At 41.7% G+C, this 25533-nt stretch overlaps 1 protein-coding gene and 1 long non-coding RNA gene across 2 annotated transcripts in view; both read left to right on the top strand.

The window, feature by feature from the left end:
- LOC146965504 (uncharacterized) overlaps nucleotides 1-25533 on the top strand; it is a 518674-nt gene that overhangs the window by 277641 nt on the left and 215500 nt on the right. The gene's annotated exons all lie outside the window — the stretch shown is intronic.
- raph1a (Ras association (RalGDS/AF-6) and pleckstrin homology domains 1a) overlaps nucleotides 1-25533 on the top strand; it is an 87561-nt gene that overhangs the window by 45004 nt on the left and 17024 nt on the right. The window contains exons 3-10 of the mRNA XM_085764970.1: nucleotides 1021-1155; nucleotides 2287-2395; nucleotides 2503-2651; nucleotides 4669-4923; nucleotides 6352-6504; nucleotides 6983-7153; nucleotides 15190-15264; nucleotides 24684-24761. Of these exons, the coding sequence (XP_085621096.1) occupies nucleotides 1021-1155; nucleotides 2287-2395; nucleotides 2503-2651; nucleotides 4669-4923; nucleotides 6352-6504; nucleotides 6983-7153; nucleotides 15190-15264; nucleotides 24684-24761 (1125 nt within the window). The remainder of the gene's footprint in view (nucleotides 1-1020; nucleotides 1156-2286; nucleotides 2396-2502; nucleotides 2652-4668; nucleotides 4924-6351; nucleotides 6505-6982; nucleotides 7154-15189; nucleotides 15265-24683; nucleotides 24762-25533) is intronic.

The following is a 25533-nucleotide window of genomic DNA, read 5'->3' as shown; positions in this document are numbered from 1 at the left end:
ATCAAAGCCTCAGTCCACAGAGAAATGCACACAGCCTGTATTCAGAAACTGAGCCTTAAAACCAGCCGTCAGGACTTCCTGTCACTTTGTGATGTCACAGCTAAGCCCCGCCCCCTCACCACCTGGATCCACCATCATCCAACAACTTGCAGGATTTGGTTTCTTCGAGTGTTTTATTCTGAAATCTGCTCTATTTTTGTTTATTGGATCACTCAGAAAACAGTCAGCCAATCAGAAGAGAGGCTCAGAGTCTCCACTCTGATGGTTTTCATGGTTTCTAAAAACGCAAATATTTCTCTAACACTTTCGTTTTTAAAAAATCTTCTTCTTGACTGAACGTCTTTGGTGAGGGAGACAAACATGTCTGTGCTCGGCTCTTTATTTATGTCCCTGTCTCTCTTCAAAGCCTTCATTAAGACATGTTGCATGTCTAAACTGCAGCGCGGTGGAATATTTTGGGGGAATCTGTATCCTGTTTGTTTCATTAAACGCAGCTGGACTTTGTCTTTTTAAACGTCTCGTTTGCCCGAGTTGTTTTCTGATTTGGTTCATTTATATTTTCACCAGCTGTGCTCTGTCACAAACAGGCTTTTAATTGTCATCTTTGATTTTTTTTATTACTGTTTTTTCAATTTGTCTTCATCCATGTGCCCAGAGGCTTTATAGCGAGATCCAAGAAGTCTTTACATGTGGGTTATGGCTGAAACCTGTGGTCAAATGCTTTTTGGGGAATATTTGCTCCGGCTGCTGCGTTTTATGACCCTTGACCTCATTGATGTTGGTTGGTTGTTCACAATGAGACGATGTAGGAGTTGAAGCTCCCTCTGCTGTTTCCTTCAGGATGGGATATGAGGTGTCGTGCAGCCTGTCGGCCACTAGGTGGAGCTGAGAGACCAAACTCTGTCATGCAGCTGCAGAGGAATTAACCACTGTTTCTTTCTTTCTTTCTTTCTTTCTTTCTTTCTTTCTTTCTTTCTTTCTTTCTTTCTTTCTTTCTTTCTTTCTCTCTCTTCTCTTCAGATGGACCATGTGTCAGATGAGGAGGTGGAGGTCAGGGAGGAAGAGGAGGAGGAAGAGGAGGACAGCGATAAGGAGGACCAGGACCTGGACAAGATGTTTGGAGCCTGGCTGGGAGAGTTGGACAAACTCACACAGGTGACACATAATGTAAAAACACATGTTTGTATTAAAGCTCCTTCAAAATAAAGGTAGATGTTTGTGTTAAAGCTCCTTCAAAATAAAGGTAGATGTTTGTGTTAAAGCTCCTTCAAAATAAAGGTAGATGTTTGTGTTAAAGCTCCATACAGTATAAAAGTAGATGTTTGTGTTAAAGCTCCATACAGTATAAAAGTAGATGTTTGTGTTAAAGCTCCTTCAAAATAAAGGTAGATGTTTGTGTTAAAGCTCCTTCAAAATAAAGGTAGATGTTTGTGTTAAAGCTCCTTCAAAATAAAGGTAGATGTTTGTGTTAAAGCTCCTTCAAAATAAAGGTAGATGTTTGTATTAAAGCTCCTTCAAAATAAAGGTAGATGTTTGTGTTACAGTAAAGCTCCTTCAAAATAAAGGTAGATGTTTGTGTTACAGTAAAGCTCCTTCAAAATAAAGGTAGATGTTTGTGTTAAAGCTCCTTCAAAATAAAGGTAGATGTTTGTGTTCTTCAAAATAAAGGTAGATGTTTGTGTTAAAGCTCCTTCAAAATAAAGGTAGATGTTTGTGTTACAGTAAAGCTCCTTCAAAATAAAGGTAGATGTTTGTGTTCTTCAAAATAAAGGTAGATGTTTGTGTTAAAGCTCCTTCAAAATAAAGGTAGATGTTTGTGTTAAAGCCCCATCAAAATAAAGGTAGATGTTTGTGTTAAAGCTCCTTCAAAATAAAGGTAGATGTTTGTGTTAAAGCTCCTTCAAAATAAAGGTAGATGTTTGTGTTAAAGCTCCTTCAAAATAAAGGTAGATGTTTGTGTTAAAGCCCCTTCAAAATAAAGGTAGATGTTTGTGTTAAAGCCCCATCAAAATAAAGGTAGATGTTTGTGTTAAAGCTCCTTCAAAATAAAGGTAGATGTTTGTGTTCTTCAAAATAAAGGTAGATGTTTGTGTTAAAGCTCCTTCAAAATAAAGGTAGATGTTTGTGTTAAAGCCCCTTCAAAATAAAGGTAGATGTTTGTGTTAAAGCCTGTGTTGTGTGATACTTCAGGTACTTCATACCTTTGCTCTTACAGGGATAACAGAAAGTTTAGATTGATTCACTCTCTCTCTGACTCGTTCCTTTTCTCTCCGTCTGTGCGTCCAGAGTCTGGATGACGGCCGCCCGGAGCGGCCTCCTCAGCAGAAAGCTCCACTCAGACAGGAGACCAACATGGCCAACTTCTCCTACAGATTCTCCATCTACAACATCAACGGTCAGAAACACACACGCACACACACACACACACACACACACACTTTAATAACTCCAGTGTGATGCGATGAGTGTTTGTCTCATGTGTCGGTGTCTCTCCGTCTGCAGAGGCGTTGAACCAGGGCGACGGCGTGGACCTGGACGCCCTCATGGCCGACCTCTGCTCCATCGAGCAGGAGCTCAGCACCATCAACGCCAAACCCAGCGGCGGCGGCGGCAGCAGCAGCATGGCCCGTCTGGGTCTGACCGACACCAAGGTACATCCCCTCACATCTGTGGTTGCCATGGTTATTATTTTATAGTGTGTTCACTAGGGGTGGGAGAAAAAATCGATTCACATAAGTATCGCAATATTTTTTTTGACAATTTTTAAATCGATTTTTTTTTTTTAAGTATATTTTTTGCCGTGTTTGCCTTTATTTGATAGCACACAGTAGAGATAGACAGGAAAGGGGGAATGACATGCAGGAAAGGTCTGCCCGACGCGGGATTCGAACCGGGGACCTGCAAAAGCGCGTCACTTTCTCAAAATGGATTGTCTATCCCTCAAAAGCAAGTAGCCTACTCATGTCAATGAAACTGTCAGTGTCGTCAAAGTGAGAAGTCCTGACACCATCGTTTATGAACAAGATGGTCAAATGGCTTTGTCATGTTTTCATTAGGACACTTTATTCTCTAAGTGTTTTCCAATGCAAAAAGTGATGATACTACCTGAAAATGCTCCAGACAGCACTATACACTACTTGTACAGCCATGTGAAAACTACAGTAAAGTTACACATTACTGTATTTAGTGGAGATACTGAATATGTATGTTTCCCATTTCTACTGCATACAGTATGCTCTTTGCAATTCTGATTTGTTCACAGCGTTGTGCAAAGGAAAAATACACTACAGTCATCTACAACAAACATAAGAAACACTCTTTGGGTACAACTTTACGTAAACAATGTTGCAGTACATATAGTAAGTGAACCTACAGAGTACTGTAAATCATTCCTGCACATCCAGACGTTCCAGTCACATTTTCATCTACATCACTCTGTCAGTTGTAGCGATTGAAACAGATTCAATCTTCCCAAAGATACAGTAATGTCATACTTACATTGTATCTCTTTCAAGCTTATGCCAATGTTTGTAATCACCATTGCACAAATGTCTTGTTCTTGTAGCAGAGTAAAAGGGCTCAGTCTCTTCCACCTCTGTGAGGTTGTCTTGTAATCCTATGTGATGCAGAGTAAAATTACAGTAATGTACAGTACATGTACTGCATCAACCATTATTACTGTAGTGTACAATACTGTCAAAGTGCTTCCTACTTGTAAAATGCTGTAGTACAGTACCGTACTGTACTGTGGTTGCTGTAATACATTACAATACAGTAAATCTGTTCTCTAGTGAAGCTGTAAGTCTAAATGTAAATGTAAAAAGTTCTTGTCCCACTGTATCTTACAGTAATGCCTGACACAATGACAGCAGTGCAGTGCAGATTGTTTAGTGCTGAATTACTGTCCAATACCACACATACCTGTTGTTCCTTACTGTAAATGTTTGAATAATTGAATTCACAGTGCTTCTCCCAACATTTAAAATTAGTTTGACAGATTTTGAAAACTAGTTCAACAATTTTGTATGTAATGACTAAAGCAATGAAATGAGGACTATTAGTTTTATAGGGAAAGACTATTCAGCATTCAAAAGTATAGTTCATTTTGACTGACATGACATACAGTAAACAAATGATAATGTTGTAAAACAGCAGAGAATTGTATGAGAGCAACTGATACATGTCCAAAAGCATTTGCAATTTGTTCAGAGGAAGGAGAAACTGCTACTATGATGTGGACAAATGACTACATGTTGTGGAGGTTGAACTAATAGTTATGAGAACTTTCATTCTGATCTGAGAATAGCACCAAAGCGATTGAGAAAAACTGTAATTTATAGGCTCCTATATTCGTGTGCAGATAAATGTTAAAATGTAGCAGTTTACCTCAGTCTATATCTCATTTTTTCAGAAAGGTTTCAGAAGCCTGTTTTTTCTATATGGATGTGACAGCAGCGGATATTACGACGTGCACAGCTTTGACGTCATATCGGAGCCTTAATGTCAGTAAATTCGAGTAAAATACAGACTTCACTTATCCCGTGCGAATGCACCGCAAGAAACACAGACGTGGGGGGGTAATTTACAAATCACTAGACGTCCCCAGGTAATACTAATCCCGTGCGAATAGGGCTTTAGTGTTCACTCTATGTTCCTCTATTGTTGCAGGTCCGTCAGAAGCCTCCAGCCGGGCGCAGTGGCCGGCAGCAGTCAGTAGGGGGCAGCAGCAGCAGCAGTGGTGGTGTCAGTAACAGTGTTAGCGGCGGTGGCGGTGGCGGCGGTGGCAGCAGCGGGGCGAGCAGCAGCAGCAGCAGCGCCCGGGCGTCTCCGGCCGGCACCATCAGAGCTCCCACCGGGCATCATGGGAGACCGGCGCTGGCCTCCAACTTCAGCCTGGACGACATCACCGCCCAGCTGGAGAAGGTGCGTTCAAGTGTCAAGAAGTCAAATCACAAGCTCTGAATAAAACCATGAGGTCACAGAGGTCAGGAGAACCTCTCAGACGTGTCATTATATTTATAATAAACTTTATTTGTGAAGGACTTTTCAACAACACATCAAACGTTCATAAAAACTTTCCAATACGAGTTTCCGTTGGGTTTTTTCATGATACTCTAAATATAAACAGCTTAGAGTAAAACCAGAGGCAAAGATGGAAACTTGTCTCTCAGGGTTTATGTGGTCGATCAAAACCTTTTTAGATACTGAATGTTTCCCTGTTGTGTCCAGTCGTCTGGGTTCACTGAGACTCAACACAATACAACGGTTAGTACCAAGGTCTTAAATATGGAACAGTTCTCACCACAGTATCAGCTTTGCCATATCAACATCGACATCCTTTGTGAGGTGTTGTTGGCCATGAACACAGCCCAGATGTCCAGATGTGCATCCCACAGTGTCTTCAGACCAACACGGGTTTGATCAGAGTTGAGATGCAGAGTTTTTCCTGCATCGTACGTGAAGCAGTGACTCTTCCAGAGCTCATTCAGGCTTCAGCTTGTCACCGGTCAGAAAGATCCTAGGAAGCACGAACCTCCCGAGAAGAACTGCCATGTCCTCTCCACTTTGACGAGCGTTGGTCGAGGGGGCACGGTCACGAAAACGACACAAACTACCAGGGAATGACCACGGATAGTCGACGATTCGTTGATTCGATTCAGAGAGGTCTGATTCTACTGCCAAACTCATCGAAAAATACGGTTATGAAAAAAGGAACGACCATTCGATGTGGGCACCCGCTAGTGATGAACATCTGATTTTACATATAAGTTCTTTGTTTTCTGAGAGTATAGCCTATTTTTTTATTCGCCATACACACTCATTAATTCACAGCACAAACTCATATAATACAAATCGTTACACCATCTCCAAAAGAGAGACTGTGATGTTTCAGTTTCAATTTATTTGACAAGGGACAATGTACATGTGAGACCAGAAAACAGGATGGATGGAGAATGTCCTGTTACTGTGATCTTATGCCAACTGAAGAATTTAAATGTATTGATCCGGGTGTTTTTTAGCTCTTTTCTACGGAGCTAAAAAAGACTTAAATGAGATCATGAATCTCTGAGGGGAAAAACAACATGATTTGACGATGAGTCGTCGACTAAAGGCAAAATCTGACGAATCAGATTCGACTATGAAAATTCTAGAAACAACAGATCTAACAACAGCTGGATGTCAAGCTACCTCTCAGAGACAGTTCCCCGCCTCCGCCACTAGAGGGCAGTGAACTACTATGAAGGCAAACAGGAAATTCAGCTATAGGCTACTAAACATACCAGGTAAACCCGTCTATGAAACCTCATCCTGTCTTATTTGATGTCATTTCTTCTTCTTCTCCTCCTCCAGGCGTCTCTCAGTATGGACGAAGCAGCTCGTCAGACGTCCTCCCACTCCCTCAGCTCCGCCTCCACCTACACGTCGGCCACGATGCGGCGGCCGGGAACCGCTCAGCGCCAGCACCGACGCACCGGCTCGGTGGGCACAGTGAGCGACCACGAGGTAGACGAAGCTTCTGGAGGAACTTCACAATGTTCTCTTAGTTCACCCTCCGTCCACAGACCTTTGACCTCGTCTCATCCACTTCATATCATTTTAGAGTTCCACAAGCTGGACTGAACAGGCTGAGGAACTCTTTTGTCCCTCAGTCTGTCAAACTGTTAAATCAGAGTTTGGCCTCTAAGTCGACCCTAGGGTTCATGTACAGACTGAGCACTGGGTGTTGCACCAAAGACACTTTGTAATGTTGGATTTATGTTGTGAATGGAGTTAGGAGGTAGTTTGTGTTTTTCTTTAAATGTGACTCTTGAGGGTAACATTTATGCTTTTTTGTAAATGTATGTTTTTGGTATTTTGTTATTATTTGTGTGAAACCTTGGACGTCATGGGACGCAAGACAAATTTCAGAGTGATCTGACAATAAAGTGAAATCTTATCTTATCTTATCTTATCATCTCTCTCTCTCGCCGTCTCTCTCCAGGCGCGGTCGATCGTCCACTCCCAGCGCTCCTCCGTCACCTCGGCGTCCGGCGTCTCCGTGAACTCCGCCTCCTCCATGGACTCGTTGGACAGCGTCCTTCGCTCCGAGGCGGACGGCCAGCCGCCCGTCGGCCGGCCGGAGGGAGCCGGTCCGGGTCACCACACCACAGAGGTGAGTCCGTCCACACAGAGGAGGAGGAGGAGGAGACGATCTGCATCTGAACGATTGGTTCATTGTTTCATCGACGAAGTTTGACTAAAGATGAAGGTTCAAAGAGCTCGAAGTGAGGAAGCCTGAACCTACAAAGCTTCACTTTCTCTACCTGCCTCCTACTTTAGTCTCAGCTGGCAGTTTATTAGGAACACCTGGTATCTCATGACACAGTGAATCCTCCTATATGAGGGTTATTGATAAGGATACGATGATGTGTACTCATAGGTAGGAAACTGTTTAACAATAATAAACAGGACGACCCAGAGAGCAGCATGTCAGAGTCTTTAAGGAGTTTCTTTTACAGATTGGATTCAGCCTTTTCTGCTTTTTCTAGAAATCTCATTCTCAAACCAGGGTTCTTCCACTGACTTTGGTTTTTTCCATACAGTATCTCTGCACAATGAAACCTGTTAAAGAGCCGTGATCTGTTCTGGTCGTCTGACGGTGCATGTTCAGTCGGATCTAAGAGAAGGTTTTAATGTTCAATTTGAGTATTGATTCAGTCTGTAGATTAGATTACAGGGTTCCTACGCAAGTATGGAAAAGTATGGAATTTGATTTAATACATTTCTAGGTCTGGAAAAGTATGGAAACTATTGTATAGAAATATATTTATCTTAATATTTATCTGGGTTTGGTCTTATCTGAAGTTATTTGGGTTAATTATTTTGTATGGGCTATTGTACCTAGTTACAATCTCCTGGAAATGATTTGGTGACATAATGGCATACACATTCAGAATAATGAAAACAAATGATTAATTGCATGCTTTTTTTTAATATTATGCACATCTATTTACTTAAATGTCACAAATTATTTGAATTCTTTTACCAAGAAGTCTGGAAAAAGTGTGGAATTTGGAAATTTCAAATGTGTAGGAACCCTGAGATTAGATAAGATACTTAGGTTGAATGATCGCAAGAGAAATTCAGGCACCAGTGGCAGCATAAGACATCGAATTAGAAATGTAGAAACCTAGGAAGCAATATAACACAAGATTAAATTTGAGCATCCTATGAGCAGTGAGAAGAGAAATCTGTGAGTATCATATCATCTGTCTGTCTGCGTCTCTTTCACACTGAACAAAACGACTCCTCCATCACATCAGTTTTACGTCACTGCTAATTCAATTTTCAGGCTTTTAGCAGCCGGACGTTTGTTGAGTGTGTGGATCCAGGTCTCTAACACCTGTCTGTGCTCCGACTGGGATTACGCTGAGTCTGGGATCGCTTCAAGCAGATTAGACGGAGATTAACGTGCGTCAGACGATAATGGCATTTTATTTTATTTTTTTAAACTCTGGGAAAATGATCCATCGGCATCCGTGGAATTTTTTGACTCAGACGTAAAACTAAGTGTTTTTTACATCACTGCCTGTTGTGTTTGGAGGATTTTTGCAGTGCAGTCGTTTTCAAACCAATCTGCATTTCATTTTAATATCAGGATGGAAAATGAAAGCACATCATTTAAAGATGTGAAACTGTAGTCTAGTGGAAAGAGAGATTTTCTCTTTTCTTTTGGCTTCAGTCGTGTTGTTTCAGTCCACCCATCATTGTTTTGTCAGGGTTTTTTGTTTTGTTTTTTACAGTGTAGGTTGTTTCAGGTTTCGCTGCAGTGCTTTGTGTTGCTCTGGCGTTTTCTCCCTCCTCCTCCTCTGCTGCCGCCGCTGCTGCTTCAGGCTGCGTCTTCACTTCTTTTATCATTAAACCCGCTCTGCTCGAGTTTCTGCTCCAGATTAGAAAGAGAAACCAAAAAAAAAAAAAACCACGGTTGTAATCTTCCCCTGAATCAACGGCCTAGTCAGATTCACAGCCGCTCTGCAAAAATATAACTCCAAAAAAAAAAAAAAAAAAGATTATAAAATGCTGATTTTCATTTCACTCGCCTTTTTTTGGTTGAGTATTTGTGACTGTGGGAGTTTAACCTCAGACCTTATCGTGGTTAATGCCTTGCTCAGGCCAAAAACAAAAAAAAGATTGAACTGCAAACAGAAACCCTGCTCAGAGAGCGGGAAACTGGGTTAGTGCTCCAGTTCATCCAGAGCACAATCTGAGAGAGAAAGATGGAGAGAAGGAGAGAAAGAGGGAGAGAGGAATAAAATTAGAATAACGAGACGAGAGGCCAGAGTGAGTCAGCAAATGGCTGTGGACGATAAAGGAATTAGAGGAGGATGGAAACTAAGAGATGAGCAGAGAGAGAGAGGGGCAAAAGAGTGAAGCATAGGAAAAGAAAAAGAAAGATCAGAGGAGACGGAGAGAGGGAGAAAACAGAAAGAGAGGGATGAGAGCAGAGAGAGGGATGAGAGAGAGAGAGAGAGAGCTGCTCCCATGAGTCCAGCTCATTAGAAACTGGGACTGCTGCACTTTGGATCTCTGCTTTACACACTCACTTTATTAAGGGCAGTAAAAATAAAGTCTGAGGACTCAGCTGGACGTCCCAGGAGGAGGAGGAGGAGGAGGGGATGAGGAAGAAAGGGGAGGAGGAAGAGATGAGGAGAAGGAGAGGAGGAGAAACTGGGGAGGGGGAAGAGAGGAGGATGGGAGGAGGAAGAACAGGATAAAGAGAAAAGGAGAGGAGGAAGAGAAAATGAGAAGGAGAGGAAGAGGGGGGTGAGGAGAAAGAGAAGAGGAAGAAAGGGGAGAAGGAAGAGCAGGAGGAAGACAGAAGGAGAAGGAGATGAGTAGGAAGAAATGAGGGGAGGAAGAGAGGAGGATGTGAGGAGTAAGAGAGGAGGAGGAAAAGGGGAGGGGGAAGAGAGGAGGAGAAGGAGAGGGAGAGGAGGAAGAGGGGAGGGGGAAGAGAGAAGGAGGGGTGGAGGAAGAGAGGAGGAGCAGGAGAGGAGCAGGAAGAGAGGAAGAGGGGGGGAGGAGGAAGAAGAGAAAAGGAGAAGGAGAGGAGGGGAAGGAGAGTAGGAAGAGTGTTGGAGGAGGAGAGGAGGAGGGGATGAGAAGGAAGAGAAGAGGAAGAAAGGGGAGGAATAGCAGGAGGAAGAGAGAAGGAGGGGTGGAGGAAGAGAGGAGGAGCAGGAGAGGAGCAGGAAGAGAAGGAGAGGAGGGGAAGGAGAGTAGGAAGAGTGTTGGAGGAGGAGGGGATGAGGAGGAAGAGAAGAGGAAGAAAGGGGAGGAATAGCAGGAGGAAGAGAGAAGGAGAGGAACAGGAAGAGTGGAAGGGGAGGGGATGAAGAGAGGAGGGGAGGAGGAGGAAGAGAAGAGAAGAGAAAGAAAAGGGAGGCGTAAGAGGAAGAGAAAAGGAGAAGGAGAGGAGGGGATGAGGAAGAGAGGAGGAGGAAGAGCAGGAGGAAGAGAGGAGGAGGGGAGGAGGAGGAAGAGAAAAGGAGAAGGAGAGGAGGGGGGGATGAGGAGGAAGAGATGAGGAAGAAAGGGGAGGAGGAAGAGCAGGAGGAAGAGAGAAGGAGATGAGGAGAAGGAGAGGAGTAAGAGAAGAGAAGAAGGAGAGGAGGAGGAGATGTGTGAACTGACCAGAGGGCAGGAAGGGAAAAGGGGGCGGGGCTTCTGTGGAAGAACCAGATTCCTGAGCAGGTGACGGGAACAAGCCGAGACTGAACGTTAAAACATGAAGCTGATTAATTTATCTCAGCACAAAGATGGAAAACAACTATAGTCTGGGTCGTCTAAAGGTCACTGAAGGTCAACAAGCTACAAGCAGCCACAGTCTGAAACTCACCTATTTTTATGAAACAGCGGAAACAGAGTTTGTTGTAACGAACAAACGACTCTCCTGATGAAGCCACTGACGATGACACCGACACACGCAGCAGACGGACAGATGGCGGCGAGCAGGAGGAGGTTTCATATTTGACACTGGAAGCCGCATGGCGACGACGGCGTCTGATCCCGCTGTGACAAAGCATCTGTCATCGTGTTCATGATGTCAACAATGACATCACAACTTCACAATATGTTGGAGGCACCTGAGTCGCCGCTCAAACCTCCCTTCGTTATCTGTGATCTCAGTTTCTCTCAGCATCCTGCCAGTTACTTTAAAAACTTCCTTAAAAAATCCACATATTGTTATTTTAACTATGTGAATCCTCAGTGAATCATTTTAAAATAGAAGAATCCATCCGTCCATGCAGCTGTTCACATCCTGCTTCTATTTGGTGGCTGGTTTAACCCTCCTGTTGTCCTCCTGGGTCAAGGAAGGAAGGAAGGAAGGAAGGAAGGACAAAGGGAAAGATGGAAGGAAGGAAGGAAGGACAAAGGGAAAGATGGGAGGAAAGAAGGAAGGGAAAAATGAAGGAAAGATAGATGGAGGAAGGGAACAGATTGGGTCAAAAAGGAAGGAAGAAGTAGGCCTAAGGACAAAGGGAAAGAAGAAAGGAAGGAAGGAAAAGGGAAGGGAAAAGGGAAGGAAGGAAAGAAAGATGGAGGGAGAGAGAGAACAGAATAGGTCAAGGAAGGAAGCAGAAGGATGGACGAAGAAGGAAAGAAAAAGGATTGTGGAAAGAAGGAAGGGAGGAAAGAGGGAAGGATGGAGGAAGGGAACAGATTGGGTCAAGGAAGGAAGCAGAATGATGGACGAAGGGAAGGAAGGAAGGAAGGGAAAAGGGATTGTGGAAAGAAGGAAGGAAAGAAAGATGGAGGGAGGGAACAGATTGGTTCAAGGAATGAAGGAAGGAAGGGGAGAAGAATTGTGGAAAGAAGGAAGGGAGGAAAGAGGGAAGGATGGAGGAAGGGAGCAGATTGGGTCAAGGAAGGAAGCAGAATGATGGACGAAGGGAAGGAAGGAAGGAAGGAAGGAAGGAAGGAAGGAAGGAAGGAAGGAAGGAATGGAAAAAGGATTGTGGAAAGAAGGAAGGGAGAAAGGAAGGAAAGAGGGAAGGATGGAGGAAGGGAACAGACTGGGTCAATTTGACCCAGAAGGACAACAGGAGGACATTAATGCACATGTGACACTAATTCATGCACTTATTATATTAAAAAACATAATATAGAAGTTATTTAATAACTTCTGGTCTTATCGTTCCCACGACTTCCTGTCTTTTTAAAAGTCTTAAATTAGATTTGAACCCTGAAAAATAAATATAAAGTCGACATGTTTATTCATAAATTAAAAAAACAGAAAGGTGAATAAGATGCAGCAGATAATGAATTGAACCTTTACACTGCTGCGCTCCAGGAATAGAGCTGGGTATACAGTAAAGATACATATAGCTACTGTAGTCTTCAGATGTATATGTGAATATAGGAGCTCTGTCTTCTTGATCACTGTATCCTAGAGGGGATCAACACACACATACACACTCACACACACTTGGATGTGGTTGGTCAGATCTTGGCCAAAGGGAGAAGCCGACTGTAATCGTGTGTGTGTGTGTGTGTGTGTTTGTACATGTCCGTGTGTTTGACCTAAATATTATTTTTAATCTGTGGTTATCAGAACTAATGCTTTCTATCAAATGGTTTCTAGTGATTGAAGCTCACACACAGTTTATCACAGAGAGTGGGCGAGGGTCTGGAAATGAAATGTCGTTTTCTTTTTACTCTAACTGTCCGATATCTCTCTGATTAAGTCAAACTAAATTAAAAATAAATTAAATTAAACAATGTTATATAATTATCCGCTTCCTCATCATATCATATAATATCTCTACGCATTATGTGACAAAATCAAATCGGATCAGAAGATCAAACTGGAGCTGGTTCAGATCTACTGGAGCCCACTAACCCTAACCCACTGGGAAGCTGCTGTGGATCAACTGACTCGTCGTCCTGCACGTGGACTGTAAACTACTATATGTGGGATTATATAAATCTCACGCAGCCACAGAGTTGCCCTACGTCTGCCAGTGAAGTCCACACTGTCAGTAAATAGGAGTAATACAAACTGTGAATAATTGAGCAGATGAATAATTGATAAAAACCCGTCTGGCAGCCCGTTGGCCTGGAGTAAAAACCCTGTCTGTGTGTCTGCCCTGTTTTTTTTGTTTTATTTTATTTTATTTTATTTAGCCGTCTCACTCTCCACTCTCCCTCCAGTGAAGCCTGAAGCAGCAGTGACTGTAAACGTGTTTCTACTTGAATTATTTAACCTTTATCTCTCAATGAAATGTTAACAGGGCAGCAGTTGAGTCCACTGTAGGTTGTATTTCTGCTCCAGACTCTAGACTTTACTTTAAAAAATCTCAATACAGTTTAACACAGTGTTTTTCAACCTTGGGGTCGGGACCCCACGTGGGGTCGCCTGAAATTCAAATGGGGTCGCCTGGAATGTCTAGTAATTGATTTTTAAAAAAAAATACTCATAAAAATATTTTTTAACTAATTATTACTCTTTTTAAAGTTATGATTAAAAACACCACACACAATCTTAAACAACTGTATTCTATACTTTCACTTTCTTGAATATAAATCGAGTTCAAATAAAATGCTGCATATAAAAATATCGCGGGGTCGCCAAAAATTTGTGATGTCAAAATGGGGTCACGAGTCAAAAAAGGTTGGGAACCACTGGTTTAACATCTTCCCGTCACGACCTTGGACCAGTGGTAAACAGAAACAGATGATGATATTTCTGCTCCTTTAAAAAATAATTAATAAATAAAAATGGACGTAGCCTGAAAAGCAGCTGCTGCACTGTTGCCATCTTGGCAGTGTCCGACTCCGCCCCCTAAATCCTGGATAACGAAGAGTGAGGCAAATGTGAGGCTGAGATTTCAGTGCATAGCTTTCTAAGCGCTGTTTCCTCTGAGGAAGTTTCTGGCAAAATTTAGGAGACAGGAACCGTCTTCTTGCTCGGACCTCGAGGCCGCTGTGTCTTTAGTAGCTACAGAGTAGGACGCACCATAAACATAATCATTGAACAACGGTTTTGATCGTTGTGCGGCAGTTTTTTCTTTTACTGCTCTTGTTGTTGTTGCTTTTTCAGTGTAGAGGCTTTCTACTAATTCTGGGTTTTAAAAATGCTGCTTATTTTTGAGCTTTCTCTTGGCGTCACATCCTGCTCTGAGTCTATACCCAATCAGGACTAGTTTAATCCTGGTAAAAGATCCAGGAAATGGTCCTTGGGGCGCTTCCTGCTAACGACCCCTGTAAAATTACCTGCAGTGGAAATGGGACTCTAGTGTTGTTTCATCAAGACTTAACAAGTGGATTTTCCTTTTACCTTTTTACACAAATTGCATGGTTTCAGTTGAGAGATGCACCAGGTGAGATGGAAGCTGTAGTTCAAATTTAAAGGAACTATTTGTTTTATTACTATTGTTACATACAGTAGCTAACGTTAGCATTAGCAGCTGTTTACTTGTCGAAAGTTCATCGTCAAACTTCATTCTTTACCCTCAATATCTGTTTCCAGAGGTTGGAAAGCAAGCTTGTCTTTTTCTTTACTGCAATTAGCATGCTAACCAGCTAGCCCAGGCTCCATCTCCTTGCTTTCCGATAGCAATGGACTTTAGCCTCCTGAAGACACGTTTTTTAACAACTAACAACTTCTAGCAACAAACCAAGTTCTTACAAATTAAAAAAAAAATCTCCTTCAAGGTACTCTTTCTTCTGTAGGAGGTTTTAATAATCATTTCGCTGCACATCTGTGTCTGCTTTATTTGTACGTTCATATGAATGATGAACTATGTACATGAACCTAACCAGGAACAAGGACCGTGAATTAGCCGTGGCGTCAAATCGGTTGCACTTTAATTAGATAACCAAAGACTAGTGCAGGTTGGTGAAATGAAAGTAGCCTACTTCATCACAATGTGTTGAACACCACAGACAGAGATGTTTTTCTCCTCCTGTTGTTGATGTGTGTTGACATTAAACCTTTACCTCCATCATCGCTGTGACCTCTTTATCATGTGTACAGTTGTTCACAGGTTTCAGTCTCTGACCTCTTAAGATCAACGATGCTGATGGTTTCTTTCCCCTACTGTACCGCTCTTCTCTGCTTCACCTTCACAGCTTTCTGCTAAACTGCCACAACCAACCAACCAATCAAACAGCAGATTAATTCACATTCTCTCTCTCTCTTTGAAGCACTCCTATCTGGACAGGGAAACCTCTCTGATTCTGAGAAACATAGCAGGAAAACCCACCCACCTGCTGACCAAGGTGACGCTCCCATCCACTACTGCATGCTTCACCTTCCTCTCCTCTGCTCCTTCTCCTCTTTGTACACGCATGTTGATGGAGCAGGAATCATGGCTTACCCCTCCTTCTTCTCACCTTCATTCTTCTGCCCTGTCGTCCTCTGTAGGGTTAAATAACGGCCGGTTTGTGTGGTGTCTGGTGCATGTTCACAAAAGCTTTACAGAGGCTGCAACACACCAGGGATTCAGGACTAGTTTAATGACTCTTTTGGTTTATCTGTAGTCTGACTAAAAAAACAACAACCAATATTTGCCTGTGAGGCCGAAATCCACCGGAAGCATCAAATACGTGAAATCACTAGAAAACTTGTTTCTAGTGATTGAACATTGACTTTAAAATAAAGTGGAGCAGTGACATGATTTCTGCACAAGTGAATCATTACTTTTACTCAAAAAAGAACATTAGGCTATTCCCCTTTTTATGTCCTATTTTCTTTAACTTTTACATTCATAGCAAGGTAGAACTTTTTTTAATCACACTACACATAGATATCTACATTTATACTGTATGGAGCTTTAATACAAACATCTACCTTTATACTGTATGGAGCTTTAATATTATTATTGAATAATTGGAAAATAAGAAGACAGTATAATTAAGACAAATAGAATACAAACAAACAAACAGAAATAAAACATGTTGCTGTGTTTGAACCTTTACTCTGTAAAGCTTTTGAATGACTTGTGTTGTGTTCACCTGTGTGTTTTGTAAGGAGGTAGCAGTAGCCTACTGTTGCTCCTGTCTGTGCTCCTCTCTGGTTCCTGTTTGCTGGTGTTTGTTACTGTGTTGACAGAGTGCAAAAGGTCATTTAGCATTTTTTCCTGTGAAGCATGAAGGTTTGCTTCATTGAATGTTGATAAAACCTCACTGCATGTTTGATGTTGTGATACATACCGTTGCGTGTGTGGGTGTAAGACCAGACTGAAGCATCTTTAAGTTTACGATCACACAGGAGGAGAACTGTTGTATTTTTTATTAACTCTGATTGGATGATAAAGTGCCAGTGAGCCACATTTACAGACAAATAAAGCTGCCAACAGACAGCCTGTGTGATCGTGCTTCAGTGACACTAATGGGGGAAACACACTGACTCATATAAGAGAGACTCAGTACAGGTAAGTGAGACGGTCCACGCTTCTGTGTCTGATCAAATCACCTCCTATTTACACTTGAACTCCATCTATAAAATGGAAACAAACCAAACAACAAGAAGTGGATACCTTTTTTTTTTGTTGCGCTGAGCCAGCCGTACAGGAAGGAGACCGAGAGAAGAAAACATGGGGCATGGCGCAGTTTGGACTCATGAGTCGCGTCTGCTATGCACTGTACCAAGTGAACCAACTGGACACCACAAGTTTATTATTTTTGTGCCGGATGTTGCTCTGACAATGGTCCAGAACGTTGAGAGTTCAAGGATGGATGGACACTTCTCACTCCCAACGGTCGCCATCTTGGCTGCATAGCAAAAGAGGAGCGATGGCGCCAACGTATTGTCCAAACACGGCAACTGAAGATGAAGGAGGAGCCGCTGTCGCTGCCGGTGGTGGACTAAAAACACATGGCGGATGGAGGAAAAGTAAAATTCTAATGTTGAAGTCAAGTGAGCAGAGCAGATGGAGAGCGGATGACCTTCAAGGTCAACCTTTGGTGATCGTCATTTCCGGTGAGTGGTCAGTGGCTGACTGACTGAACCTGGACACAGTTTGTAAAAGTCTTTATACCGATTATTGAGGAATAATTGTTAGTTTGTGTATGAAGCTGAGAAACAAGTGAACTTATTATTGTTACTAACCTTCAACATTGGCTGAAGTGAAACCTAGATCACAGTAAAAGGAACTTCGAAAGATGCACGATGGCGTCAAGGCACCAGTATAGTTACCGTGTGGAGTTGTGGCAGAAGCATAAGCCAGGCTTAAAGGGATAGTTCACCCAAAATACAGATTTCTGAATTATCTACTCACATTATCTACTCACCCTCATGTCGACTAAGGGCTGGGAGAAGTTTCAGAGTCCTCTGTGCCTTCTCTGAGTTACGGGGGGGTCCGCGCAGCAGTATGTGTCCATATAATGGTTGTGAAGGGTGCTCTCTTTTCTTCGTCCAAAAAGACACACCAAAAAACATCTAAATACCTCCATAGTGCTCGTCTGTAATGTCCCTCTTGTATTGAAGCCCCGACATGAAAAATTGTTCCGAAAAAAATTAAATGAGTCTATATTTTAAGCTTGTTTGTAGCGGAAGCTCTCAGTGTCTCAGTTCACTGCTCTTCCTGTGTCGGTCAGTGCAAATCTTGCGTGATTTGCACTGAACAGTTTCTCATGTCGGGGCTTCAATACGAGAGGGACATTACAGACGAGCACTATGGAGGTATTTAGATGTTTTTTGGTGTGTCTTTTTGGACGAAGAAAAGTGAGCACCCTTCACAACCATTATTTGGACAAATACTGCTGCGCGGACCCTCCCGTAACTCAGAGAAGGAACAGAGGACTAAAATTCTCCCAGCCCTTAGTTGACGTGAGGGTGAGTAGATAATGAGTGAAATTTGAATTTTGGGTAAACTATCCCTTTAAGTTGGAATTTAGAAATTGGGTATATCAGCATTAAAGTTATTCTTGGTGTAAAGTAAAAACTAAAATTGAAAGAGAGGTTTAAATTGAATCTTACAACTAGTTTGGTGCCACTGAATTCATCTTAAACCAGGATTTAATCTGGTTTTCAAGTTAAACCTTGTTGAAATCTTCAGCCTGTGTTTATTCTCTGTTAAAAAACACCATTTAAAGGTTGTGTCTGAAATCATAGATATTATGATTTTTTTCTACTTTGTTGCACCTGGGCATGTTGATATATGGTGGTGGTAGTTGAGGTAGTTGAACAGCAGCGGTGACCTCTGGACAGGAAGTAGAGGAGCAGCCGTTGGTTTGTGGTAATGAGGCGTTTGGAGCTCGGCCAACAGTAATGGAGCCGAGTGGATGAGGCTGATGACAGGAAACACCGATCGATGGAGGTAATGAGACTAGTTGGTGGTGTTGTTGTGTTGATTGTTGTTGTCGCTGGTGGAAATCAGCCTTTTTTCCTCTATGTCGATGGTTCTTATTAATAATGTAATGTCAGCAATGTAAAGGAAGTTTTATTTTATTTTATTTGCAGAGTGATGCATGTGAAAGTCCTTGGATGGAAGTATGGCTCTGCTGCTGCTGAGCTAAAGCTGTAGGCGTCTTAATGGCTAAGGCCAAAGTTGTATTTATCTGTGTGTTGGTGTGTGTGTGTGTGTATGTGTGTGTTTATACTGTAGGTATTAGATGGAGAGAGTAAGCAAGTAGGCTTTCCCCTGATTGGATCAGCAATGTCATGATTTGATTGGATGATAAAGCAGATGAGGCCGTTTGATTGGATGTTGGACGGATGTGCCAGATCTGCAGGGATAATCTGCTTTGGTGCAGAGAGGGGGGGATTCCCAGTAGCATCGTATACTATACATGCACGTGCACACACACACACTCACACAGACACACACACTCGGAGCAGCTGGTGTGGCTGGCAACGGGCTGTCTTATTTGGACTTCTTCTCTCACGGTTTTGGCTGTCTGTCTTTGTAATGACACAAATCCTCCTCAGTTTATTGACCTGTTTCACTTCTGAGAAACAAAATCTCAAAACATCTTCCTCGATTGAGTTTAGGATGAAGCTACAATTTAAAGCTCATAATTTGACCTAATCTGGAACAAAAACAAACCCTGAATTATCTTATTCTACTTTAAGGACTTTATAAAGAAATGTATGTATAGCACCTTTAAAAACACAAGTTTACATTGTGCTTGACAAAACAACATATAAAGAAAAGTTACCATAGTGCCATAAGAGATGGATCACCCAAGCATTACAGGAACTGCAGGCAATACTGTACACCCAACAACAAATTGAGACCAGGAGGACTCAAATTAAAATGCACACAGTTAATTCAATTAAAAAAATTAAAGAAATGGTGGTACACATGATAAAAGGGGATAAAATAAGAAAATATGTGATAAAAGAGTTAGAACAGAAGAAGGTATGAAGTAAAACTAAGAGCATCAGAGTAAAACTGTGCGATAAAATAGATAAAAAAGAAGAGAATGACATCACATTAAAGCGGGTTTTACCCACTAATGCACCGTCGTATCACAGAGAGTGCGTAACTGCACAATACAAAGCTCTAAAATGACATAAATGCTGTCAGATTAATGTGTTTTTTACTCTTTTAACATCCATTTATCTCCATTGGCTTCAAATCCAGCTTTTACTGCTGCGGATTTAAACAGAGCCAAGCCAAGATATAACCCGTCTCAGTGTTTTCCTTCCCGACTCCACTGAGCTGCGGCTTCAAGTCGCTCTGAGCTGCGTCTTGGAAAAAAAACGTGATTTTTGTTTTAATTTGTGGTCCCAGATTAGAGCAGATTGGGGGGAAGGGTTGGGGTTAGGGTTGGGGGGGGTCCTGAGATTACGAGCTATGATGGGGCCAGTCTAATTCCTGCAGCAGTGATTAGGCTGAGGGTGTAATTATCTGCACTCGTTAGAGCAGCAACACAACAACAATATGTGTGTTTGTGTGTGTTTGAATGTATGCATGTGTGTAGCTCTGCATATAGGGAAGTCTTTCTGTGTCAGTGTTACACCGCCGCAGCAATAACTGCAGCCCTCCCACCCACACACACACACACACACACACACACATCTGGCCCACTTCTGCTGCTGCTGCTTCCACATAAGTCGCATCACTCGGCTCTGTTTATGAGCCTACGGCGGCTCAGGAGGGACATATTCCTCCACCACTTCAAAGGCAGCAGGATCCTTCCTGGGCAGAAGCTAATTTTAGCGTCTGTATATAATGTAGGTCAAGTGAATATCTATGAGATGGAGGAGAGAGAGAGAGAGAGAGAGAAAAAAGAAAAAAAATGTTTACTCTGCAAGCTGGAGATGACGGCAGGAGAAAGAGACGGAGACGGAGCCCTGTGGCGGGATGGATGTAAAGCAACTGGAAAAATGGTTGAGATGGAGATTTAACATCCGGATGAAATGTACAGACGCTACCAGAGACAGAGTTAGACCACACAAAAGACACCAGTCGGCACAGAATGGAGGTTAATTAATGGATAAATGAGTGGATTATAATATATTAAGCACATTTTAATCCGTTCCTGGATGGATTTAATGGATTAAAAAAAAAAAAACTGTCAATGAATTGTTACGGTAATGTTAATGTTATTTACACCGTTACGCACGGTAAGTAATGGTGTTATGAAACTGTACAGATTCAGAATCCACAATTCAACAAATAATTAACATTTATCATATAAAGAAAAACCTCAATAATTGTTTACACTTCTTGCGAATTAAAACAATCTGTAATTAATAATGTTGACTCGGGACTTGATGGTGTCGATTTGAAAATGATCTAATGTGTAATTGTGTGTGTGTGTGTGTCTGTTATCAGGTTTAGAGACACTCATCAGATCCATCATCCAGCATCACAGCTCAGAGGATTAGAGGTGGAAAAACAGCAATCTGCTTATCAACAATTCATTTATTCATTAATTGATTGAGGTGATAATCGATTGGCTCCATGCAAATAAAAACCAGACTCAAAGTCACAATGACCTCATTAATCAGACTATTAACGTTACCGTCATTATGATGCTGTGACCATTTTAAAACACCTCAGTCTGGAACTGATTGATTAAAATTACCCTTTAAATGTTTCTTAAACATCACGTTGCATTAATTCATGACTTTGTAGAGTTAAAGGTTCAGAAATTGTGGAAATTTCAAGATTCAAGATCCCTTTATTATCATCGTAGCCTACTGGTGAAGCAATACAAGCAAATGTAGTTTGGCTCCATAGCAGCCTGTTGTGAAGTGTATTAAAAAGACCTTATAATTCACAACATTTAAAATAACCTTAAAATAGTCAGGATTAATAAATAAATAGTTCTTTATCTCAAATTACTTTTTTCAAAAACAAACATTGGTGTAGAAAATAGAACAGAGAGAACATTGCACTGCTTGTTTCAAGTTGCTAGCTAGTTAGCATGGTTAAAATAATGTCATTAAAGAAGAAACTAAACACAGAAAGCAAAATAGGAAATTATTTTCATTTTGGGTGAAGTTAAAACAAAATAGGCTACATAATCAACATAATATTGATCCAAAGTATTTAACATTTTAAATCAATCAAAATGATATGATGAAGATGTTGAAGGCAGAGATGAGGAGACAGTAATGACTTTGAGGATGATGATGATGACAGGTGACACGTGTTAGCCTAGCCTCCTGCTGTGGGCGATAAATATTCTTCTGAACGTAAACACAACTGACAGCTACTGTAGCATTAAAACGCTAACGGACGCACACAGAACACTGTATCGACTGTAACATGCTAACACAACGTTTCACTATCGGGCTAAAGGTTTAATGCAACAGCCATTAAACTTTGTCCTTGTTCTCCACAGTTCAACTTTTAGCTCAGATGTTAAAAAGCACAAACAGATGATGTGTTGTGTAATTTGTCAAATTTAATCCTCAGCGTCACTTTTTTAAAGTCAGAGTCAGACCTTTGTTGTTTTTAGCCTCATTTTAGCTCAAATTGTTGTTATGTAACTCTAAGATCTCTGTTTTCTGTCCTGCTTTAACAGACTATGATGATGATAAATGGTGTTGCTAGATTAAGGTTAAAATTTACGTAACAGGAAATGGCTTTTTTATTATTTCATAACTGAACACATGGCCTGTAACCTGACACTGCCACTTCTGATTGATGATCAGGCTTTACAGATACATCTTTGAATTTTGTTGTTATATTTTGCGGTAAATGGCATAAAATATTTATAAAAATACATCAGTGTTCATAATATACACTTTAATTTTAAGATATATCTAGATTATTCTTGGTGTATCATTCATATTTTACCAAGTTCATTATTGGTGAATTTCTATGCTAGATTTTAAATAATATTTATCACTTGTTCATTTAGTATAAGAAACTTACATTTTATATGCACAGCTCACTTTCCTTTCATCTACTGTATGTTATGTTACAACTTAACGGTCATTGGAAATGATTGTTAGCTGTAAATGCTATGATGCAGTACATACATGTGGATAATTGTCATGCAATCCTCTGCGTGCATCTGCCTCTATCAAATAAACATGACATGAATAATTAAATACAGTGGAATGAATAATCTCAGCCTTCAGAGATAATAATTTATAGCCTTATTACACGCATTTATTTCTTTTTCTTTAATTTCATTCATTAACCAAACAAAACAAGTAAAATGCAAACGCAGAATCTCCAATCCAAATAGTCCATAACCAACAACAAACACATTATTATAAGAAACAATATATAAACTGATTTAACTGTATTTTCTGAGTCATTTAAATGTAAATTTTTATGTCATCATTGATTTTTTATATATATATATATATATATATATATTGTGACACCTCGACATGTCACAGATTTTAATCTTCTGACCAAAACATAGGCCGCTCATTATGTTGGTGTTTATGAGCTTATACTGGAGATAATGTAGGTCTGTAGTGTGTGTGTGTGTGTGTGTGTGTGTGTGTGTGTGTGTGTAGATGTGTGTACTTCTGGGGGGATTGTGGGGTGTCGATAAGGAGATTGGTTGCTAATCTCCTCTTCCTCGTCTTTCCCTTCGTTTCCCTCTGCCCTTTCGCTTGTTCACAATATGGACCCTCGTGTGTCTGTGTGTGTGCGTGTGAGAGAGTAAGTGTGTGTGTGTGTGTGTGTGTGCGTGAGAATGTGTGTACAGTATGTGTGTGTAAATGTTTGTGTTTGTGCAGACGGGCTAAAGTGGAGCACCTCCGTCACGGCACGCACAGACACTGAGACATTCATGTGAAGTGACTGGAAAAGATCCCCCTAAACAAACTGACCACATACTGAGAGGATGGAGGATGGAAAGGGGGAGGATGGAGGAGGGAAGAGGAGGAGGGGGGGTGAGACGAGTGAGAGTGAGACGAGGACAAAACGAGGAGGAAAAAAAAAACAAAAGCGGATTAAAAGGAAGAGTGGAAAGACGAGCGAAGACGGTCGTAGCGAGGAACAGAGGAGCAGAGAGAGGGGGCTTGGAATAAAAAAAATAAATAAATATAAAGAGAGATCAGTGCCTGTGCATGGATGGAAGTCGGCACGGCAACGACAAAGCCCCTCCCCCCATCCCTTCATCCATCCAGCTCGACCCCTTCCCTCCTCCTCCTCCTCCTCCTCTTCTCCTCTTCTCCTCTTCTCCTCTTCCTCTCATTCCCTCCATCTCGCCCGGACAGGGAGGATGTGACGGGGTTTTCCTCCTCTCCAGTCGGTCGGTCGGTCAGTAGCTTCTCTGTCTGTTTGCTTTGTCAGTAAATCTGGTTCTGAGTCCAGACGCCGGTCAGTCGATAACTAGATTAGAGCAGCTCAGTCGGTGGGAGTGTAAACAGACAGTAAACAGACAGAGCTCAGCGTTTCTACTCGTCTGTTTATACCACCACTTGTCTTTCTACTTTTGCTTTTTTTTTTTGCATTTTGCAGATGTTGAGTTTCCTTCTTTTTCTTCCTCTCCATCCATCTTTCCTCTTCTCTTCCTTCTGAAGAGATAAAGAGACAGTGGTTGGAGATCTCGTGGTCTTTCTGCACTCTTTTTATTTCATTTTTTCCCCCTCCACATCCCTCCATCGGAGCAGCTCCCAGTGTTTTGGGAACAGTTTGGATTATCCATCTTCCTCCTCCTCCTCCTCCTCCTCCTCCTCCTCCAGAGGGAGAGGAGCCGTCTCCAAACAGACATGTAGCCTCCTCCTGCGAGCGTTAATCCAGCGCCGCTCTCCTCTCCTGCAGCCACAGGAACATGAGATAAGAGTCGACGACAACCACAACCACAACGACGATGATGATGATGATGGTGCTGATGAAGATGAGGAGGAGGAGGAGGAGAGGCAGCTTCAGCTTCAGCCACACTCGCGTCTGACGGCTGCTCGACTCGTCTGGACTAAACCTCAGACCCCGGAGTGAAGAGGAAGAGGAAGAGGAAGACTAGAAGACTAATCAAACAGAACAAAACTCTGCTCATTAATAAAACTGGGATTATTATTTTTTTTATGAATGAAAACTTTATAGTTCATTAGATGTAAAGTTCAGACACAGAAGCGTCGACTGTTTAAGTGAAAACGACTAAAGATGAACTCCTGTTGGAGGAACCAGGTGAGAGGACCAGTGTGTCCTTCGTGTGTGTGTGTTAGTGTGTGTGTGTGTGTGTCAGTGCTGCAAGTTTGTACTGACTGAGCTTGAGCTGTGTGTAATATCCTGTTGTCATCATCATCATTATGTGTGTGTGTGTGTGTGCAGGAGGAGCAGGCTGCCAAGCTGAAGGCGGAGAATATCCGTCTCGCCCTCGAGAAGATTAAGGAGGCGCAGGTGAAGAAGGTGAGTCAGCGTCACACACACACAAACACACACACAAACACACACACAGAGAGAAAAAGGAAGATGGACACTACAGTTCAGAAATATGAATTGTGTATATTTGTGTGTGTGTGTGTGTCTATGTGCATGTGAGTTGTGAGTCTGGCACGTGTCCAGCGGACTCAGTTTTCTGGGTCAGGTCAGTGTTACTCCACGTTGGTCAATAACAGCTGGGGTCAACACATGCACACACACACACACACACAACACACACAGAAGTATACATACACACATACACACACACACAACACACACAGAAGTATACATACACACATACACACACACACACACACACAGAAGTATACATACACACATACACACACACACACACACAGAGCACTCAACATAATGACCATCGTGAGTTAAATCCCAATCCCACCGAGAGAGAGAGACTGGATTGGCAATCTGGATTTACTACACACACATACACACAGAGCTCCAGATACCTGAGTGTGTGTGTTTCCATCATCTGTATGTTGATCCTGCACAAAGTTTTTTTTTAAAAAAAAGAAAGAAAAAGTGACAATATAAAATATCTTCCTGCACTCTGCAATATAACTTTATTAAAATACTAAAAGACAAATAACGACATAAAAGTAAAATAAAAATGAAACAATAGAGGCCGATAGAGTTGTGTTTATGTGAAAAACAAACATGAATATTTACATCAGAACATATAAAAACAAAATAAACCAAAGACCTTAAATAATATTAAACATGTTGATCAGTAATA

The sequence above is a fragment of the Trachurus japonicus genome, chromosome 21 (assembly GCF_045865225.1).
Source record: "Trachurus japonicus isolate A0001 chromosome 21, Traja_1.0".
NCBI classification, from domain to species: Eukaryota; Metazoa; Chordata; class Actinopteri; order Carangiformes; family Carangidae; genus Trachurus; species Trachurus japonicus.
The sequence above is the reverse complement of the archived record's forward strand: the minus strand, read 5'-3'. Positions and strand labels throughout refer to the sequence as shown.